Below are 19,899 nucleotides of genomic sequence, written 5' to 3'. Positions count from 1 at the left end.
CCAATCAGAGACAACCAGCAACAGCTGACACTCGTTGCCTCTGATTGGGAGCCACTCTGGCCAACATAGAAATAAACACAACTAGAACTCCCACACAGAACATAAACACATAGAATTTACACACCCTGGCTCAACATATAGAGTCCCCAGAACCAGGGTGTGACAGGTGATTCTAAAATGTATTGACTCAGGGGTGTGAATACTTATGTAAATTAGATATTTCTGTATTTCATTTTCATTACATTTGCAAAAATGTCTGAAAATATGTTTTCACTTTGTCATTATGAAATATTGTGTGTAGATGGGTAATTTTTTAAATTGCATTTAATCCAGTCAAGAGGTATGAATACTTCCTGAAGGCACTGTATGGTACTGTATGTCAAACTGCTTTCATTGACACAAACTGACATAAGCATTTTTCAATGGTAGTTCGCAACCCCTATGGTCTCTGGTCAAAAGTAGTGCACTATAAAGGGAATAGGGTGCCATTTAGGACACAAGCGTAATGTTCCTTCCGCCCTTTGTTGAAGTAAAATATTTAATCTCAAACACCCTTGACAAGCACTTCAGTTAAAGGGTTAACTGGAGTCTTAGCTAGCTGTTCTGCTTATCTTGTCTTGTCACTGCTGGTGGCTTGGTCATCCACTATGTCCCACCCAGAGAACACTCGGCCTATGTCTACGTCCCAAATGGCACCCTATTCGCTACATAGTGCACTACTTTTGACCAGAGGGAATATGGGGGTCTTTAGGAACACTGGCCATGTGAAACTCTTCGTTCTCATCCAGTGACAAGAACAAAAAACAAACGGAAAGAGACAGCCAGGCTGAGATGGATGAGAGAGAGGGAGAGAGAGTGAAGCAAAGAGATGAATGGACAGAGAGAATTCCAGAGCAAGAGTTCCAGGAATTGCGCTGAGGGAGATTTGCAGACGAGCTGAAGCGTTGCCTACGCAGACAGACACAGACAGACAGGTGGACATGCATACAGTAGTGGAGCAGACAGTCTGACAGACAGCTCCATATTGACTATCTGTCAGTCTGACATCATGGCCCACCACTACCACCATAGCCCCACTTTTCTCCACATGGAGGCCCTGGCCGGAACTCACTGGGCCTATTTTCATAATAACGTTAATTATGAAAAGTATGAAAATGTGAGCCATTCGATCATGACCCCAAAGTATTCAACTCGAATAGTTTACAGCTCTCGAGTTCTCATGGCATTCTTATGTAACGTTCTGCGATTTAGCCCAATTTCTTTCATAACTTTCACTGTAAGGAAAAGTGCATCACCCAGGCTGCGGCGGGCAGTTTCTCTCTCTCTCTCTCTCTCTCTCTCTCTCTCTCTCTCTCTCTCTCTCTCTCTCTCTGTCCCTCTCTGTCGCTCTGTTTCGTTGACACTATGTTGCTGTCCGTGGGCCCTAATCTCTCCTCCCTGCCTTCCCTCCTTCCTCTCGTCCTATACACCCCCCCCACCCACCCAACACAAACACAAACACAACCCCATGTCCCATTCCCTACTTTAAGAGCCACTCTGCTGACATCTCCGGCCCTGTGGGATGTGTGTGTGTGTGTGTGTGTGTGTGTGTGTGTGCTTGCGTGATGGGGGTGAGGCGAAGCGAGGTGAATCACTCTTGGCTGAAACGCCATAGCAGGACAATGCAGCCTGTGTCTCTGGAAAGGGCCAGCTGGAGAACAAGTACACCTCCCCCTTCTTCTTCATCCTCTACTTCACCGTTACACTGGAGCCCAATGTTTGTGTTCTCCTTTCCAGCAGGCCTCAGTTCTCCTCTTCCCCTAAATCTTCTCTCACCTCTCTCACCTCTCACCGGGGTAGGCCGTCATTGTAAATAAGAATTCGTTTTTAACTGACTTGTTAAATATATATTTTAAATGAAGTAGATAATGAACAGTAAACATTACACTCACGAAAGTTCCAAAGGAATAAAGACATTTCAAATGTCATATTATGTGCAAATAGTTAAAGTACAAATGGGAAAATAAATAAACATAAAAATGGGTTGTATTTACAATGGTGTTTGTTCTTCACTGGTTGCCCTTTTCTTGTGGCAACAGGTCACAAATCTTGCTGCTGTGATGGCACACTGTGGTATTTCACCCAGTAGATATGGGAGTTTATCAAAATTGGGTTTGTTTTCAAATTCTTTGTGGCTCTGTGTAATCTGAGGGAAATATATGTCTCTAATATGGTCATACATTTGGCAGGAGGTTAGGAAGTGCAGCTCAGTTTCCACCTCATTTTGTGGGCAGTGTGCACATAGCCTGTCTTCTCTTGAGAGCCAGGTCTGCCTACGGCGTCCTTTCTCAATAGCAAGGCTATGCTCACTGAGTGTACATAGTCAATGCTTTCTTTAAGTTTGGGTCAGTCAAAGTGGTCAGGTATTCTGCCACTGTGTACTCTCTGTTTAGGGCCAAATAGCATTCTAGTTTGCTCTGTTTTTTTGTTAATTCTTTCAAATGTGTCAAGTAATTCTCTTTTTGTTTTCTCATGATTTAGTTGGGTCTAATTCTGTTGCTTACCTGGGGCTCTGTGGGGTCTGTTTGTGTTTGTGAACAGAGCCCCAGGGCCAGCTTGCTTAGGGGACTCTTCTCCAGGTTCATCTCTCTGTAGGCGATTGCTTTGTTATGGAAGGTTTGGGAATCGCTTCCTTTTAGGTGGTTGTAGAATTTAACATCTCTTTTCTGGATTTTGATCATTAGCGGGTATCGGCCTACAGTGAGGGAAAAAAGTATTTGATCCCCTGCTGATTTTGTACGTTTGCCCACTGACAAAGAAATGAGCAGTCTATAATTTTAATGGTAGGTTTATTTGAACAGTGAGAGACAGAATAACAACAAATAAATCCAGAAAAACGCATGTCAAAAATGTTATAAATTGATTAGCATTTTAATGAGGGAAATAAGTATTTGACCCCCTCTCAATCAGAAAGATGTCTGGCTCCCAGGTGTCTTTTATACAGGTAACGAGCTGAGATTAGGAGCACACTCTTAAAGGGAATGTTCCTAATATCAGCTTGTTACCTGTATAAAAGACACCTGTCCACAGAAGCAATCAATCAATCAGATTCCAAACTCTCCACCATGGCCAAGACCAAAGAGCTCTCCAAGGATGTCAGGGACAAGATTGTAGACCTACACAAGGCTGGAATGGGCTACAAGACCATCGCCAAGCAGCTTGGTGAGAAGGTGACAACAGTTGGTGCGATTATTCGCAAATGGTAGACACACATAATAACTGTCAATCTCCCTCGGCCTGGGGCTCCATGCAAGATCTCACCTCGTGGAGTTGCAATGATCATGAGAACGGTGAGAAATCAGCCCAGAACTACACGGGAGATCTTGTCAATGATCTCAAGGCAGCTGGGACCATACTCACCAAGAAAACAATTGGTAACACACTACGCCGTGAAGCACTGAAATCCTGCAGCACATATACAGGGCACATATACAGGGCCGTCTGAAGTTTGCCAATGAACATCTGAATGATTCAGAGGAGAACTGGGTGAAAGTGTTGTGGTCAGATGAGACCAAAATCGAGCTCTTTGGCATCAACTCAACTCGCTGTGTTTGGAGGAGGAGGAATGCTGCCAATGACCCCAAGAACACCATCCCCACCGTCAAACATGGAGGTGGAAACATTATGCTTTGGGGGTGTTTTTCTGCTAAGGGGACAGGACAAGTTCACCGTATCAAAGGGACGATGGACGGGGGCATGTACCGTCAAATCTTCGGTGAGAACCTCCTTCCCTCAGCCAGGGCATTGAAAATGGGTCGTGGATGGGTATTCCAGCATGACAATGACCCAAAACACACGGCCAAGGCAACAAAGGAGTGGCTCAAGAAAAGGCACATTTAAGGTCCTTGAGTGGCCTAGCCAGTCTCCAGACCTTAATCCCATAGAAAATCTGTGGAGGGAGCTGAAGGTTCGAGTTGCCAAACGTCAGTCTCGAAACCTTAATGACTTGGAGAAGATCTGCAAAGAGGAGTAGAAAAAAATCCCTCCTGAGATGTGTGCAAACCTGGTGGCCAACTACAAGAAACGTCTGACCTCTGTGATTGCCAACAAGGGTTTTGCCACCAAGTACTAAGTCATGTTTTGCAGAGGGGTCAAACACTTATTTCCCTCATTAAAATGCAAATCAATTTATAACATTCTTGACATGCGTTTTTCTGGATTTTTTTGTTGTTATTCTGTCTCTCACTGTTCAAATAAACCTACCATTCAAATTATAGATTGATCATGTCTTTGTCAGTGGGCAAACGTACAAAATCAGCAGAGGATCAAATACTTTTTTCCCTCACTATAATTCTGCTCTGCATGCATTATTTGGTGTTTTATGTTGTACACAGTCTCAATTTTGGTGTTTGTCCCATTTTGTGAATTCTTGGTTGGTGAGCGGACCCCAGACCTCACAACCATAAAGGGTAATGGGTTCTATAACTGATTCAAGTATATTTAGCCAGATCCTAATTGGTATGTCAAATGTTATGTTCCTTTTGATGGCATCGAAGGCCCTTCTTGCCTTGTCTCTCAGATGCTCTAGGGCAACGGGGTCTAGATGGAATTTGTATTTGTGGTCCTTGCAACTGGACCTTTTTTGGAACGCCATTTATTTTAGTCTTACTGAGACTTACTGTCAGGGCCCAGGTCTGACAGAATCTGTGCAGAAGATCTAGATGCTGCTGTAGGCCCTCCTTGGTTGGGGACAGAAGCACCAGATCATCTCTCTCTCTCTTCTGTTGTGCTGCTATGGTCAGCTGTAGTCTCAGTGTAGTGTTAGTGATGTCAGATGTTTGTCTGTCTGGCCCTCTCTCCATAAGAGGCCTAGAGCTGCCCTCTCATCTCAGCCCTGGTACCCAAAGGGAGTCCCCGTAATCCCTGACCTGGTGTCAGATATCTATTTTCCTTCCCCTAATGGTTACAGTTAGACTTTCGGTACGGTATTCTGATCCTAGCTCTGTGGTTAGGGCTTGACCTTTTTTTATCTGACGAATGGCGTAGTAGAGACCATGTCACATACATTAGTGTTAGATGGTCTTATCCATAGCCACTTCCAGTTAGTGAATTCATCTTCAGATAGCTAGGGGGGACAACCACATTCCACAGGTATAGAAAGTACATTTTCCCTCAAAGTAGCTATAAGTAGAGTCAGAGCTAGATGTGGCCACTCTGGAAGCAGGTTGCTGGGCACACAGCACATACGTGTGTGTGTGTGTCCTGAGTGCGTGTGCCCCGAACGTGACTCCCATTGATCTGCACCTGTAGGAAGGAAGTCCCTGTCAGCATTCCTGATCCTCTGTCCTGGTCTCCCCTTCCCACCTGTTCAGGACCACACACACACACACACTCCGCTGCATCCATGGATAGAGTCATGATGGTAATGTCTTCTCTCTTCCCATATTAGTCCCTGACTCTCCCCACTAATTATACTTGTACAGCTTTAGTTTTTATATAAATAACCACTTGTTAATCACTTTTATATCGGTGCTCGTCACATAAAAAGCTGACCATATGGGTCATCTAATATATTGTGTGAGGCATTAAATTGCTGCTGAATTGCAGTTTTATGGCGCAGGCTGTCCTGGCCGTGATTGATACCAGTGACACTTGGCCTGAGAGGGGATGTGTGGCTGTGTTTGGACCTCCCGTAAATTTACCTAACTGTCTGTAGGATGGTGATGGAGCGAGCAGAGCTTTCTACTGGTGTTCTCAACTTCCCCATGGCTCAGCATAGGGCCAGGCTAGCAAGCAACCCAGACCTTGGTGGGACATTTTTTTTATTTTAAGTAGTTTAGGTTTACTTAATTTAGCTTAGTGGGTGGGTGGGTTTTGCAATTTTGGGGCTATTCTGTTGGTTCCATTACGCTGCAGCAAGCTAGGCCTATATCAAAGATCACAAAAACTGTTTAGACCCAGGTCTGATAGAAAATCTGTGGGTTGATTCATTTCCACCTTGACACTTTAAATGCATACAATTTGCATTTGTAGTACATCACACGAAGAAGATGTAACCTATTGCATTATAAGCAGCCCTTATAGCAGCTCATATAATTGCACAATGAACTCATAACACATCGGTGGTTAATAGGAACAAGGGAGTGTTCCCAGAATGTCTTGAAGGCTCCATGGAATGGCATTTGTTTTGCTTTCAGGTGATTTCTGACTTAGTTTTGTTTGGTGGTGCCAAGCCTTCTTCCAGTTGCATTCCTATACTGAGGAAATCAACAGGCCTCCGAGATGGATGTTACCTGAGCTGTAGAGAGCCTCATGTGCAAACCAAGCAGGCACACACACACAAACACACACACACTCATGAACACACAGGACACGCGTATGCATGCACGAACACACGCACGCACACACACAGCAACTTTTTCTCCCCAGATCAGCGCCATTCTCCTGCTATGCTTTATTGGCTATGGACTGTTCAAGGACACGGCCAATGTTGCCAAAGTGGTTACTGTTAGCGAAGTGACCCGTCAGAAACCTGTCACATTTTGAGCGAAAGATGGACCCAGAGACATCTTTTCTGTAATTGCTGTTTCTTTCAGCGGCTACACTCTTAGATCAGGGATGGGCAACTCCAGTCCTCGGGGGCCTGATTGGTGTCACACTTTTGCCCCAGTCCCAGCTAACACACCTGACTCCAGTAATCAACTAATGATAATATTCAGTTTAGAATGCAATTAGTTTAATCAACTGTGTTTTCTAGGGATGGGGAAAAAGTGTGACATCTCTCCGGCCCCCGAGGAGTTGCCCATCCCTGTCTTAGATGATGTGCTATATTGTGTAGACCATAAAAATTGTTGTGCTGCCTTATTTATTGACCTGTCGAAGGCGTTTGATACGGTTGACCATTTCTTACTTTTTCAAAGGTTGTCTGAAATAGGCCTAGATTAGGCATGTTGCAATTGGTTCAAGAGCTATCTAACGGACAGGACACAATGTGTGCTTACTGATGGTATCAAATCTAGATTCCTCAATATTATGAAGGGTGTGCCGCAGGGGTCGTTTTTTGGGCCCTGTTCTCTTCACTATTTATGTAAATAATATTGGTCTATCTGTTAAAACCTGTTAAATTCATCTCTACACAGATAATACAGTTATTTACTCCTGTGGCTTTCATGACCTTCAGCATGGTTTTGACTCAATTCAAAAAATCGCTTACTGATGTTAAACTAGTGCTAACATTGAAAAACTGACAAAAAAGCAGAGAATTAAGATTGGTTTCTTTTATAGAAATAAATCATGCCTCACTTTGGAAATTAGAAGGACGATTGTTCAAGCAACGCTTCTCCCAGTACTTGATTATGGTGATATAATCTACATGCGTGCGGCAGCCTGTGTTTAAAACCTTTAGATTGTCTATCACACTGCATTTTGTATAGTTCTGTTGGCTGGCAGTCTCTGACTACCAGAAGGGCCCAGGATTGAGCTGGGGGAAAATGCTTTTAGTTTTTATGCCCCCAGCTCATGGAATGGCCTTCAAATTGAAATTAGACTCGCTGGTCTCCATTGGACAGTGTAGATCGAGTTTAAGGAAGGTTATATGTGAGAGTTGTTTGTTTTGATTCATCTTGTTGTATTTATTGTATTGATAATATCTTACATGATGTGTATTATATTGTGTATGTTCATGTTCACAGGCCTCCCTTGTAAATGAGACCGTGGTCTCAATGGTGACCCATCCTGTATAAGTAAAAGTTAAATAAAAAATAAATGAACTAATCTCCACATGCTCGCTATCCATCGACTCTCTAACATGTTTCTACTGCCTGTGTTGCCCTCTGCAGGACCCTCTGGACGTGGCACGCTCGGTCATCGTTATCCGCTCGGTGGTGCCCGGCAGTGTAGCAGAGCGCCATGGGCACATTCTCCCCGGGGATCAGCTGGTGTTTGTCAACGACACCTACCTGGACACGGTGACCCTGTCCCAGGCCGTGGAGGTGCTGAAGGCTGTCCCGTCTGGAACAGTCTACCTGGGCATCCGCAAGCCACTGGTGGTACGTGAGGTGGTGAGGGATCAGGATCAGGGGCTTTACTTACTTGATTTGGGAGGTGTTTTTTATACAATGCAATGCAATTTCATTGTCCCAAATGAATATTAATTTGACAGAGACGATGCACGCATTTAAGCAGCATTTAATCAACCATTTCAATAGTTTCTATGTGTTTTTGGCTTTGCTTTTATGTGTCTATTTCATGTTTATTTTTTAAACTTTGCCCAATGCAAGCAATCGTCTGGATTTCCTTTTAGTTTTTTGAAGAATACTGAAATAGCTTAGTACTACAGTATAATTGCTGATGTCTATGGCAGTGACGTGAAGTGTTGTATTGTTATTAAGTGTGTCACCTCCTACATAACTGGTGTGAGTGAATGTTGCCACCTCTGTGTGTGTCCATGTAGGTGGAAGGGACCGAGGAGACGGGACTTGGGGACCTGGGGCTCCAGAGGACAGGGGGACAGAGCGAGGACAGAGAAAATAATAATAGCGCCACCGTAGTATGTTTATAAAGCACTTTTCAAACACTAGAAAAGGTTATTTTCCTGAAGAAATGTGTGTACCTGCTTGTTTGAAAGTGTTTTTATGGTAGTGAAATACACTGAGTGTACAAAACATTAGGAACACCTTTCTAATATTGAGTTGCTTCCCCTTTTGTCCTCAGAACAGCCTCAGTTCATCGGGGCATGGACTCTACAATGTGTCAAGCTCTCTCTCTCTCTCCTTTCTTTCTTTCTTTCTTTCTTTCTTTCTTTCTTTCTTTCTTTCTTTCTTTCTTTCTTTCTTTCTTTCTTTCTTTCTTTCTTTCTTTCTTTCTTTCTTTCTTTCTTTCTTTCTTTCTTTCTTTCTTTCTTTCTTTCTTTCTTTCTTTCTTTCTTTCTTTCTTTCTTTCTTTCTTTCTTTCTTTCTTTCTTTCTTTCTTTCTTTCTTTCTTTCTTTCTTTCTTTCTTTCTTTCTTTCTTTCTTTCTTTCTTTCTTTCTTTCTTTCTTTCTTTCTTTCTTTCTTTCTTTCTTTCTTTCTTTCTTTCTTTCTTTCTTTCTTTCTTTCTTTCTTTCTTTCTTTCTTTCTTTCTTTCTTTCTTTCTTTCTTTCTTTCTTTCTTTCTTTCTTTCTTTCTTTCTTTCTTTCTTTCTTTCTTTCTTTCTTTCTTTCTTTCTTTCTTTCTTTCTTTCTTTCTTTCTTTCTTTCTTTCTTTCTTTCTTTCTTTCTTTCTTTCTTTCTTTCTTTCTTTCTTTCTTTCTTTCTTTCTTTCTTTCTTTCTTTCTTTCTTTCTTTCTTTCTTTCTTTCTTTCTTTCTTTCTTTCTTTCTTTCTTTCTTTCTTTCTTTCTTTCTTTCTTTCTTTCTTTCTTTCTTTCTTTCTTTCTTTCTTTCTTTCTTTCTTTCTTTCTTTCTTTCTTTCTTTCTTTCTTTCTTTCTTTCTTTCTTTCTTTCTTTCTTTCTTTCTTTCTTTCTTTCTTTCTTTCTTTCTTTCTTTCTTTCTTTCTTTCTTTCTTTCTTTCTTTCTTTCTTTCTTCTTTCTTTCTTTCTTTCTTTCTTTCTTTCTTTCTTTCTTTCTTTCTTTCTTTCTTTCTTTCTTTCTTTCTTTCTTTCTTTCTTTCTTTCTTTCTTTCTTTCTTTCTTTCTTTCTTTCTTTCTTTCTTTCTTTCTTTCTTTCTTTCTTTCTTTCTTTCTTTCTTTCTTTCTTTCTTTCTTTCTTTCTTTCTTTCTTTCTTTCTTTCTTTCTTTCTTTCTTTCTTTCTTTCTTTCTTTCTTTCTTTCTTTCTTTCTTTCTTTCTTTCTTTCTTTCTTTCTTTCTTTCTTTCTTTCTTTCTTTCTTTCTTTCTTTCTTTCTTTCTTTCTTTCTTTCTTTCTTTCTTTCTTTCTTTCTTTCTTTCTTTCTTTCTTTCTTTCTTTCTTTCTTTCTTTCTTTCTTTCTTTCTTTCTTTCTTTCTTTCTTTCTTTCTTTCTTTCTTTCTTTCTTTCTTTTCCTTCCCCCCACTCTCTGTCCCATATTACTCTTGAGTTTGAGTAAAGATGTAATGGTGGCACGTGGGAGTTAAGGTGACGGTCAGCAGTAAATCCACCAAAAATGAAATCAGACTAATTGTGCCATTTAAGGTTCTTTCTTTCTCGTTCTCTCTATCTATCTGGCACTCACTCCCTGTCCCATATTACCCTTGAATTTGAGTAAAGATGTAATGGCGGAGCGTGGGAGTTAAAGTGGCGGCTGGCCGTAAATCCACCAAAAATGAGACTAATTGTGCCATTAAGTTTTTAGACTCGGCACATTTCTCACTGTAAATTGTCCTGGGGGTCTGGGTGTTGTCCTTTTCCTTTTCTTGTCGGGATGAAAGGCGCTGAGTCGGCGGGATGGTCTGAGGAGAGAGCTGTGCTAAAAGTACGCTCTCAGCTTCACAGGATTTTTTAAATTTAAATTTACCTTTATTTAACTAGGCAAGTCAGTTAAGAACAAATTCTTATTTACAATGACGGCCTACACTGACCAAACCCGGACGATGCTGGGCCAATTGTGCGCCGCTCTATGGGACTCCCAATCACGGCCGGTTGTGAAACAGCCTGGAATCGAACCAGGGGGTCTGTAGTGATGCCTCAAGCACTGAGATGCAGTGCCTTAGACCGCTGCGCCACTCGGGAGCCCATGTCTTAAGTGCGTTCTAATGACACAACTCCTAAGTACCCCTGGCTAAGCTTGGCTAGGCCAACACTAGAGAGAGAGAGAGAAACCCTAGCCCAGCTCATTGTAGCCATCATTGGTCGTAAAATCCTTTCGTTTTGTGTGTGTGTTTGCGTGCGAGCGAGCGAGCGAGTGCTTTGACCTGCTTTGTATGCAGCACATAGGATATTCGATTTTAGCCACACATCAGAAGGTTCTGCCAGCAGCGATAAAACAGCCAGGTAGTCTTGACACCAGAGATCTCTTTTGACCTGAGAGGGTTGTTGGATTGTACTCTAGTCATAAACTTAGAGGGAGATATATATACACACACAGACACACACACACAGTATTCACAGGGTTTTATCTTCACATTTCTCCTAAAACACTGGGGCCCCAATTCAATCGATTGCAGTTAAAGGAAACTGCACTGCAGGTTCACTCCAAATGTTTACTCTGTATCAGAGGTGTTACCTGTGTGGAACAAGTCAACACAACTGCAGTACATTAAAATGTGTGTTTCTCCAGCGGTTTCGCAATGGCTCCATCCTCCCAGAAGTCCTTGGAGAGGAGGAGGACGAACCCGAGCTGATCCTGGACAGTGGCTTCCTGCGCTACACCTCACCTCTGATCCCTGCCTTGACCCTTAACCCAACCCCCACCTTGACCTCTAAGAGTCTTAACCCCACCCCCACTCCTACCCTGACCCCCAGCCCCCTCCCTCCAGGAGAGGAGAGGGAAATGGCCGTGGATGAAGAGGAGGGAGAAGAGGAAAAGGAGGACATGGTGAAGGGTAGAGAGGGGCAGACCGTGGACTCCTACCCCAGAAAACCTCCACCGCCGTGGGGAGAGTGGGAGAGGGACAATAGAGCCCCCGTCCACCCTGGAGCTCAGGAGCAGGTGAATGCTCTACTCCTCTGCGGTATTGTGCCTTGGGAAGTCAGACGACAGATGTCTGGCTTCCACCTCTACATCAGCGCTGGCCATCAGGGGGCAGCAGTGTGTGCAGGCTTTTGTTTCAGGACACCTGACTTAACCTCTCATGTTGTCTTCAAGACCACCGTTACTTATTGAATCAGTATTATATTAAAATAAAATGTCATTTTTAACATGCTACTCATATACATTCACAGTGCTGACCATTGTTAGGGTGAAGGTCAGGGTATTGTGGCTGGGGATAGGATGAGACCATTTTGTCTTACCATCTTGACAGGTGGAGGAGGAAGTTGGAGATGGTACTGTGGAGGAGATACCCAACTCGGAGCTGGAGTCCAGAGCCCTCCTTGACCAGCTCTCTCTTGGTCAGTCTGTGGATTCCTGGGTGGAGACTTGGGACAGTGAGGCAGACTCAGGCTCCAGGAACGGAAGATCAGACCTCATCCTCAGAGACAAAGAGTTAGTACCCCTCTCCTTTGGAATACCAATATTAGGTTGAATGTTTTACCAATACCAACACTCATTCAAAACAAATGTTCTTAGTCACATGCTTTGTAAACAACAGGTGTAGACTAACAGTGAAATGCTTACTAACGGGACCTTCCCAACAATGCAGAGAGAAAGAAAATAGAGAAATAATAGAAAAGAAAAACACGTAATAATAAAAGTAATAATAAATACACAATGAGTAACGATAACTGGGCTATATACACGGGGTACAAGTACCGAGTCAATGTGCAGGGATTCAAGATAATAACTTGGCTATATACATGGGGTACCAGTACCGAGTCGATATGCAGGGGTATGAGGTAGATATGTACATACAACTAGGAATAAAGTGACAGATAGATAATAAACAGTAGCAGGAGCAATGTGATGAGACAGAAAAGTTAGTGCAAAAAGGGTCAATGCAGATAGTCCAGGTAGCTATTTGGTAAACTATTTAACTACCTATTTATCCAGTTAACTAACTAACTAAGAAAAACTAACAAACTAACTAGGCCAGTTTTATTGCTTCTTTAATCAGCACAACAGTTTTCAGCTGTGCTAACATCATTGCAAAGGGTTTTTAATGATCAATTAGCCTTTTAAAATGATAAACCTGGATTAGGAAACACAATGTGCCATTGGAACACAGGACTGATGGTTGCTGATAATGGGCCTCTGTACACCTATGTAGATATTCCATAAAAAATCAGCCGTTTCCAGCTACAATAGCCATTTACAACATTAACAATGTCTACACTGTATTTCTGATCAATTTTATGTTCTTTTAATGGACAAGAAAATGGCTTTTCTTTCGAAAACAATGACATTTCTAAGTGACCCCAAACTTTTGAACGGTAGTGTACATGGGGTACAAGTAACTAGTCGATGTGCAGGGGTACGAGGTCATTGAGGTAGATATGTACATGTAACTAGGAGTAAAGTGACTAGGCAACAGGATAGATAATAAACATGGCTTGGGGGTAAAAGCTGTTCAGGGTCCTGTGGGTTCCACACTTTGTGCCGTGTGGTAGCAGAGACAGTCTGACTTGGGTGGCTGGAGTCTTTGACCATTTTTAGGGCCTTCCTCCGACACCGCCTGATATAGATGTCCTGGATGACAGGGAGCTCGGCCCCAGTGAGGTACTGGGCCGTACGCACTACCCTCTGTAGTGCTTTGTGGTCGGATGCCAAGCAGTTGACATACCAAGCATTTCACTTCACCCGCAATAACATCCGCTAAATATGTGTATGTGACCAATAAAATTTGATTTGATGCAGCCAGTCAAGATGCTCTCAATGGTGCAGCTGTATAACTGAGGATCTGAGGGCCCATGCCAAATCGTTTCAGTCTCCTAAGGGGGAAGAGGCATTGTCGTGCCTCTTCACAACTGTGTTGTTGTGTGTGTGGACTATGATAGATACTTAGTGATGTGGACACCGAGGAACTTGAAGCTCTCGGCCCGCTCCACTACAGCCCCGTCGATGTGAATCGGGGGTGTTCTTGGCCCTCCGTCTCCTGTAGTCCACGATCAGCTTCTTTGTCTTGCTGACGTTGAGGGAGAGGTTGTTGTCCTGGCACCACACTGCCAGGTCTCTGACCTCCTCCCTATAGGCTGTATCATCGTCTTCGGTGATCAGGCCTACCACTGTCGTGTTGTCAGCAAACCTAATGATGGTGTTGGTGTCATGCGCGGCCACGCAGTCGTGGGTGAAAGGGGAGTACAGGAGGGGACTAAGCACACACCCCTAAGGGGCCTCCGTGTTGAGGGTGAGCGTGGCAGATGTGTTGTTGCCTACCCTCACCACTAGTGGTCGGCCCGTTAGGAAGTCCAGGATCCAGTTGCAGAGGGAGGTGTTCAGTCCCAGGGTCCTTAGCTTAGTGATGAGCTTGGAGGGCACTATGGGGTTGAACTCTGAGCTGTAGTCAATGAAACAGCATTCTCACATATGTGTTCCTCTTGTCCAGGTGGGAGAGGGCAGTGCAATAGAGATTGCCTCATCTTTGGATCTGTTGGGGCGGTATACAAATTGGAGTGAGTCCAGGGTGTCTGGGTGAGCCATGCCCAGCCTTTACAAGCATTTCATGGCAACAGATGTGAGTGCCTGTTTGATGGCTCGTCAGAGGTCGTAGCGGGATTTCTTAGAAATGTCCGAATTAGTGTCCCGCACCTTGAAAGCGGCAGCTCTAGCCCTTAGCTTAGTGCGGATGTTGCCTGTAATCCATGGCTTCTTGGAATATGTATGCACGGTCACTGTGGGGACTGATGTGGTAAACTCCTCAATGCCATCTGATGAATCCTGGAACATATTCCAGTCTGCGCTAGCAAAACAGTCCTGTAGCGCAGCATCCACGTCATCTGACCACTTCCTTATTGAGCGCGTCACTGGTGCTTCCTGCTTTTGAGTTTTTTCTTGTAAGCAGGAATCAGGAGGATAGAGTTATGGTCAGATGTGCCAAATGGAGGGTGAGGGACAACTTTGTATACGTTCTTGTGTGTGGAGTAAAGGTGATCTATAGTTGCACACGTGACATGCTGGTAGAAATTAGGTAAGACGGCCACTTCCTCTGGATGAGCATTTTCTTGTTTGCTTATGGCCCTATACAGCTCGTTGAGTGTGGTCTTAGTGCCAGCATCGGTTTGGGGTGGTAAATGGACAGCTACGAAAAATATAGATGACCTCTCATGGTAAATAGTATGGTCTACAGTTTATCATGAGGTATTCTAACTCAGGCGAGGAGAACCTCAAGACTTCCTTAATATTAGAGATTGTGCACCAGCTGTTGTTAAGAGACACACACCTCCTCCTTTGAGCTTACCGTTCGTTCCTGCCGATGCATAGAAAAACCAGCTAGATGTGTATTATCCATGTCCTTGTTCAGCCTCGACTCCGAGAAACATAGAATATTACAGTTCTTCAGGTCCCGTTGATGGGATAATCTCGAACGGAGCTCGTCCAGTTTGTTCTCCAGTGATTGTACATTCGCCAATTGAACGGAGGGTAGAGGCAAATTATTTATTCGCCAACGTAGTTTCGTCAGGGTGCCCGCACGTCGGCCTCTTTTATGCCGCCTCTTCCTTTTAGTGAAAGCTTTTCTGAAGTCCAGAAGCTCTCTTCGGCGGAAACATTATGTACAATAAAAGTTAAGATCAGTGCAGAAAAACACACAAAATAGCAGAATTGGTCAGGAGCCAATAAAACGGCAGATATCCATTGCAGCGCCATTCTAACATCCACTGTGTTTGTTTCAACAAATCTAAAAGTTTGAAATGCCAGAATTAATAGAATGTAATCTGCTTTGTTTAGTGTAATTTATATCAGACAGTATCCCCTCTTTAGTGGGTTGAGTAAGAGTTACATGTCATTACAGTTATGTCTCTAAAATTGAGTTGATCTGCTCATCCTCTGGCTCCCTAGTTGTCTTGGAGCCCCCTCTGCTGGTAACATGATGGTATGGCAAGCAGTGACCCCAGTGATGTTGCCTGAGTCAGTCATACATACAGAATATCTGAACCATGATCTGAAAATACAGGATAGAACAGTGTTTCCCAACTTGTTTTTGCACTAGCACTAACAAACCTGATTCAAATCAAATCAAATGTATTTATAAACCACGTTTTACATCAGCAGATATCACAAAGTGCTTATACAGAAACCCAGCCTAAAACCCCAAACAGCAAGAAATGTAGATGTAGAAGCACTGTGGCTAGGAAAAACTCCCTAGAAAGGTAGGAACCTAGGAAGAAACCTATAGAGGAACCAGGCTCTGAGGGGTGGCTAGTCCTCTTCTGGCTGTGCCATTCGGGCCAGATTTTTCTTCAAGATGTTCATAGATGATCAGCAGGGTCAAATAATAATCACAGTGGTTGTAGAAGTTGCAACAGGTCAGCACCTCAGGAGTAAATGTCAGTTGGCTTTGAGAGAGAGAGAGAGACTTAAGTTCACACAGAACACCAGATAAGACAGGAGAATTTCATCAGATAGGACATACTGACCCTAAGCCCCCCAGCGCATAGACTATTGCAGCATAGATACTGGAGGCTGGGGGAGGGGGGGTCAGGAGACACTGTGGCCTGTCCCACGATACCCCCGGACAGGGCCAACTAGGCAGGATATATACCCCACCCACTTTGCCAAAACACCACTAGAGGGATATCAACAGACCAACAACTTACTACCCTGAGACAAGGCTGAGTACAGCCCACGAAGATCTCCTCCACCCTAGGACCAGACAGGAATATCATGTCAGTGACTCAATCCACTCAAGTCGAGTATAGCGAAAAAAGCCTGGCACAATGTGACGCACCCCACCTAGGGACAGTATGGGAGAGCACTAGTAAGCCGTGAGAATCCCAGTGGAGAGAGGGGAGCCGGCCAGGCAGAGACAGCAAGGACGGTTCGTCACTCCAGTGCCTTGCCGTTCACCTTCGCACTCCTGGGCCAGACTACACTCAATCATAGGACCTACTGAAGAGATGAGTCAGTAAAGACTTAAAGGTCAAGACCGAGTCTGCGTCTTTCACATGGATAGGCAGACCATTCCTTAAAAATTGAGCTCTGTAGGAGAAAGCCCTGCCTCCAGCTGTTTGCTTAGAAATTCTAGGGACAATAAGGAGGCCTGCGTCTTGTGACCGTAGCGTACATTTAGGTATGTACGGCAGGACCAAATCGGAGAGATGGATAGAAGCAAGTCCATGTAATGCTTTGTAGGTTAGCAGTAAAACCTTGATATCAGCCCTAGCCTTAACAGGAAGCCAGTGTAGAGAGGCTAGTACTGGAGTAATATGATTAAATGTTTGGATTCTAGTCAAGATTCTAGCAGACATATTTGTTTAGCACTAACGGAAGTGTATTTAGTGTTTTAGCTGGGTGGCTGGAGAGTAGAGCATTGCAGTAATCTAATCTAGAAGTGACAAAAGCATGGAGTAGCGTTTTTGCATAATTATTTTGTGTTACGAAGGTGGAAAAAAGCTGCCCTTTAAATATTATTGATATGTTCTTCAAAAGAGAGATCAAGGTAACGCCGAGGTCATTCACAGTTTTATTTGAGACGACTGTACAACCATCAAGATTCATTGTCAGATCAAACAGCAGATGTTTCTTGGGACCTAGAACTAGCATCTCTGTTTTGTCCGAGTTTAAAAGTAAAACATTTGCCGCCATCCTCTTCCTTATGTCTGAAACACTGGTTTCCAGGGTAGGCAATTTTGGGGCTTGACTGTGTTTCATCGAAATGTACATATGTATGTCATCGGCATAGCAGTGAAAGTTGACATTGTGTTTCTGAATGACATCACCAAGAGGTAGAATATATAGTGAAAACAATAGTGGTCCTAAAACGGAACCTTGAGGAACACCGAAACGTACAATTGATTTGTCAGAGGACAAACCATCTACAGAGACAAACTTTCCAACAGATAAGATCTAAACCAGGCAAGAACTTGTCGGTGTAGACCAATTAGGGTTTTCAATCTCTCCAAAAATGTGGTGATCAATGGTGTCAGATGCAGCATTAAGGTCTAGGAAGATGAGAACGGATGCAGAGCCTTGGTCTGACGCCATTAAAAGGTCAATTACCACCTTCACGAGTGCAGTCTCAGTGCTATGATGGGGTCTAATAACAAGACTGGAGCGTTTCATATACGTTATTTGTCTTCAGGAAGGCTGTGAGTTGCTTGTGCAACAGCTTTTTCAAAAATGTTTGAGAGGAATGGGAGATTCGATGTAGTCTGATTTAATTTTTAAATTTATTTTCCGGGTCAAGGTTTGGCTTTTTCAGGAGGCTTTATTACTGCCACTTTTTGTGAGTTTGGTACACATCTGGATGATAGGGAGCCGTTTATCGAATGAAATGTTATTGGTCACATGTGTTTAGCAGATGTTATTGCGGGTGTAGCGAAATGCTTGTAAATGCTCCGTTAACCACCTAACCGAGGATATACATTTAACCTTGTGTAATACCCTAGATGCAGTCGCACCATTTATTATTATTATTATTATTATTATTATTATTATTATGTTCAACATAGGAGGGCCAAGCACAGGAAGTAGCTCTTTTTAGTAGTTTAGTTGGAATAGGGTCCAGAAGGCAGCTGGAAGGTTTGGAGGCCATGACTAATTTTGTGAATGAGATAGAATATGGAAGAGATACAGGATTAAAACTTGAGTGTCTCCATTGATCCTAGGTCCTGGCAGTTCTGTGCAGGCTCCGGACAACTGAATTTTGTAGAAATACGCAGATTCAAAGAGGAGTCTATAATTTGCTTTCTAATGATCATGATCTTTTCGTCGAAGAAGTTCATGAATTAGTCACTGCTGAAGTGAAGGCCATCCTCTCTTGGAGATGCTGCTTTTCAGTTAGCTTTGTGACAGTATCAAAAATACATTTTGTATTGTTTTTATTCTCCTCAATTAGGAGAAGTAGGCTGATCGAGCAGCAGTGAGGGCTCTTCCATATTGCACGGTACTGTCTTTCCAAGCTAGTTGGAAGACTTCCAGTTTGGTGGAGAGCATATCCGTTCAAGTTTTCTGGAAGCTTGCTTAAGGGCTTTGGTATTTTCTGTATACAAGGGAGCTAATTTCTTGTGAAACATGTTTTTCATTTTTAGAGGTGCCACAGCATCTAGGGTATTACGCAAGGTTAAATTTAGATCCTCCGTTAGGTGGTTAACAGATTTTATACTCTATCCTTGGGTAGGGCATCTAGGAATTTTTGGGTTGTCCTAGAATTTATAGCGCAGCTTTTGATAATCCTTGGTTGGGGTCTGAGCAGATTAATAAAATGGTGGTCCGATAGTCCAGGATTATGAGGAAAAACATTTAGATCCACAATATTTATTCCACAGGACAAAACTAGATCCAGGGTATGACCTGTGGCAATGCGTAGTTCCGGAGACATGTTGGACAAAACCCACTGAGTCGATGAAGGCTCCAAAAGCCTTTTTGGAGTGGGTCTGTGGATTTTCCATGTGAATATTGAAGTCACCAAAAATTAGAAAATTATCCGAAAGGCATTCAGGGAACTCAGTGAGTAACGCTGTATACGGCCCAGGAGGCCTGTAAACAGTAGTTATAAAAAGTGATTGAGCTTCATGATGAGTTGAGTAGTTAAGTGTGTTAGTGCTAGGGTAAAAACTAAAATGTGCACCCCTTTGGGTCCCCAGAACCAGGATTGGGAAACACTGGGATAGTACATGGGGGGATGCCGACCAGAAAGGTGCTGTCACCTATCCAGTTCTCCCAAATCACACACACAGGCAAAAAATACTTCTCAGAACGTTCACCTTTTAGGCGCAAACTTTGGCTCTGCACATCACACAAGGTTTCTAACTCGGTGTATGAAAACAGAATTGCGGTCTGCTCTCACCAAGCATTCTCAACCACAAAACCCCTCCAAATCCCACAAAGACCATTTTCACAGCGCAGGATCAGATAGGAAGCCGATATCTTGGTCTTCAGTAGTCCCACCTTTTCAATTTTCTCCTCCTGTCCGATTTCTAATAAACCAAAAGGAGCCCAAAAGACGTTTTGACTTCTCCTCACGTCCATAACATCCTCACTCATACTCACACTGTTTTCGACTACATCTCTTGTTGCTTGAGATTAATACCAAATTCATTTATCAGCTCTCGTCTTTGCCCGCTGGAATTGGAGATCACACACTAGTTAAATCGGAATTCTTTACTCTGAAAGAGCGTCCTCACGTTCTAAGAAATCTTTATAATTTCCCCCTTTGGCTAAGGCCTGTATTCATAGTGTCTCAGAGTAGGAGTGCTGATCTAGGATCAGTTGTG

At 43.2% G+C, this 19,899-nt stretch overlaps 1 protein-coding gene across 1 annotated transcript in view; it reads left to right on the top strand.

Moving 5' to 3' along the window:
* The window catches only part of LOC121577422 (inaD-like protein), a 240,065-nt gene that overhangs the window by 68,866 nt on the left and 151,300 nt on the right, over positions 1 to 19,899 (top strand). Inside the window, exons 19-22 of the mRNA XM_045223383.1 lie at positions 7,818 to 8,027; positions 8,432 to 8,527; positions 11,210 to 11,581; positions 11,895 to 12,076. Coding sequence (XP_045079318.1) covers positions 7,818 to 8,027; positions 8,432 to 8,527; positions 11,210 to 11,581; positions 11,895 to 12,076 — 860 coding nt within the window. The remainder of the gene's footprint in view (positions 1 to 7,817; positions 8,028 to 8,431; positions 8,528 to 11,209; positions 11,582 to 11,894; positions 12,077 to 19,899) is intronic.

Source organism: Coregonus clupeaformis, chromosome 11, assembly GCF_020615455.1.
Source record: "Coregonus clupeaformis isolate EN_2021a chromosome 11, ASM2061545v1, whole genome shotgun sequence".
Classification (NCBI taxonomy): Eukaryota; Metazoa; Chordata; class Actinopteri; order Salmoniformes; family Salmonidae; genus Coregonus; species Coregonus clupeaformis.
Note: the sequence above shows the minus strand (reverse complement) of the source record. Positions and strands in the feature narration are given on the sequence as shown.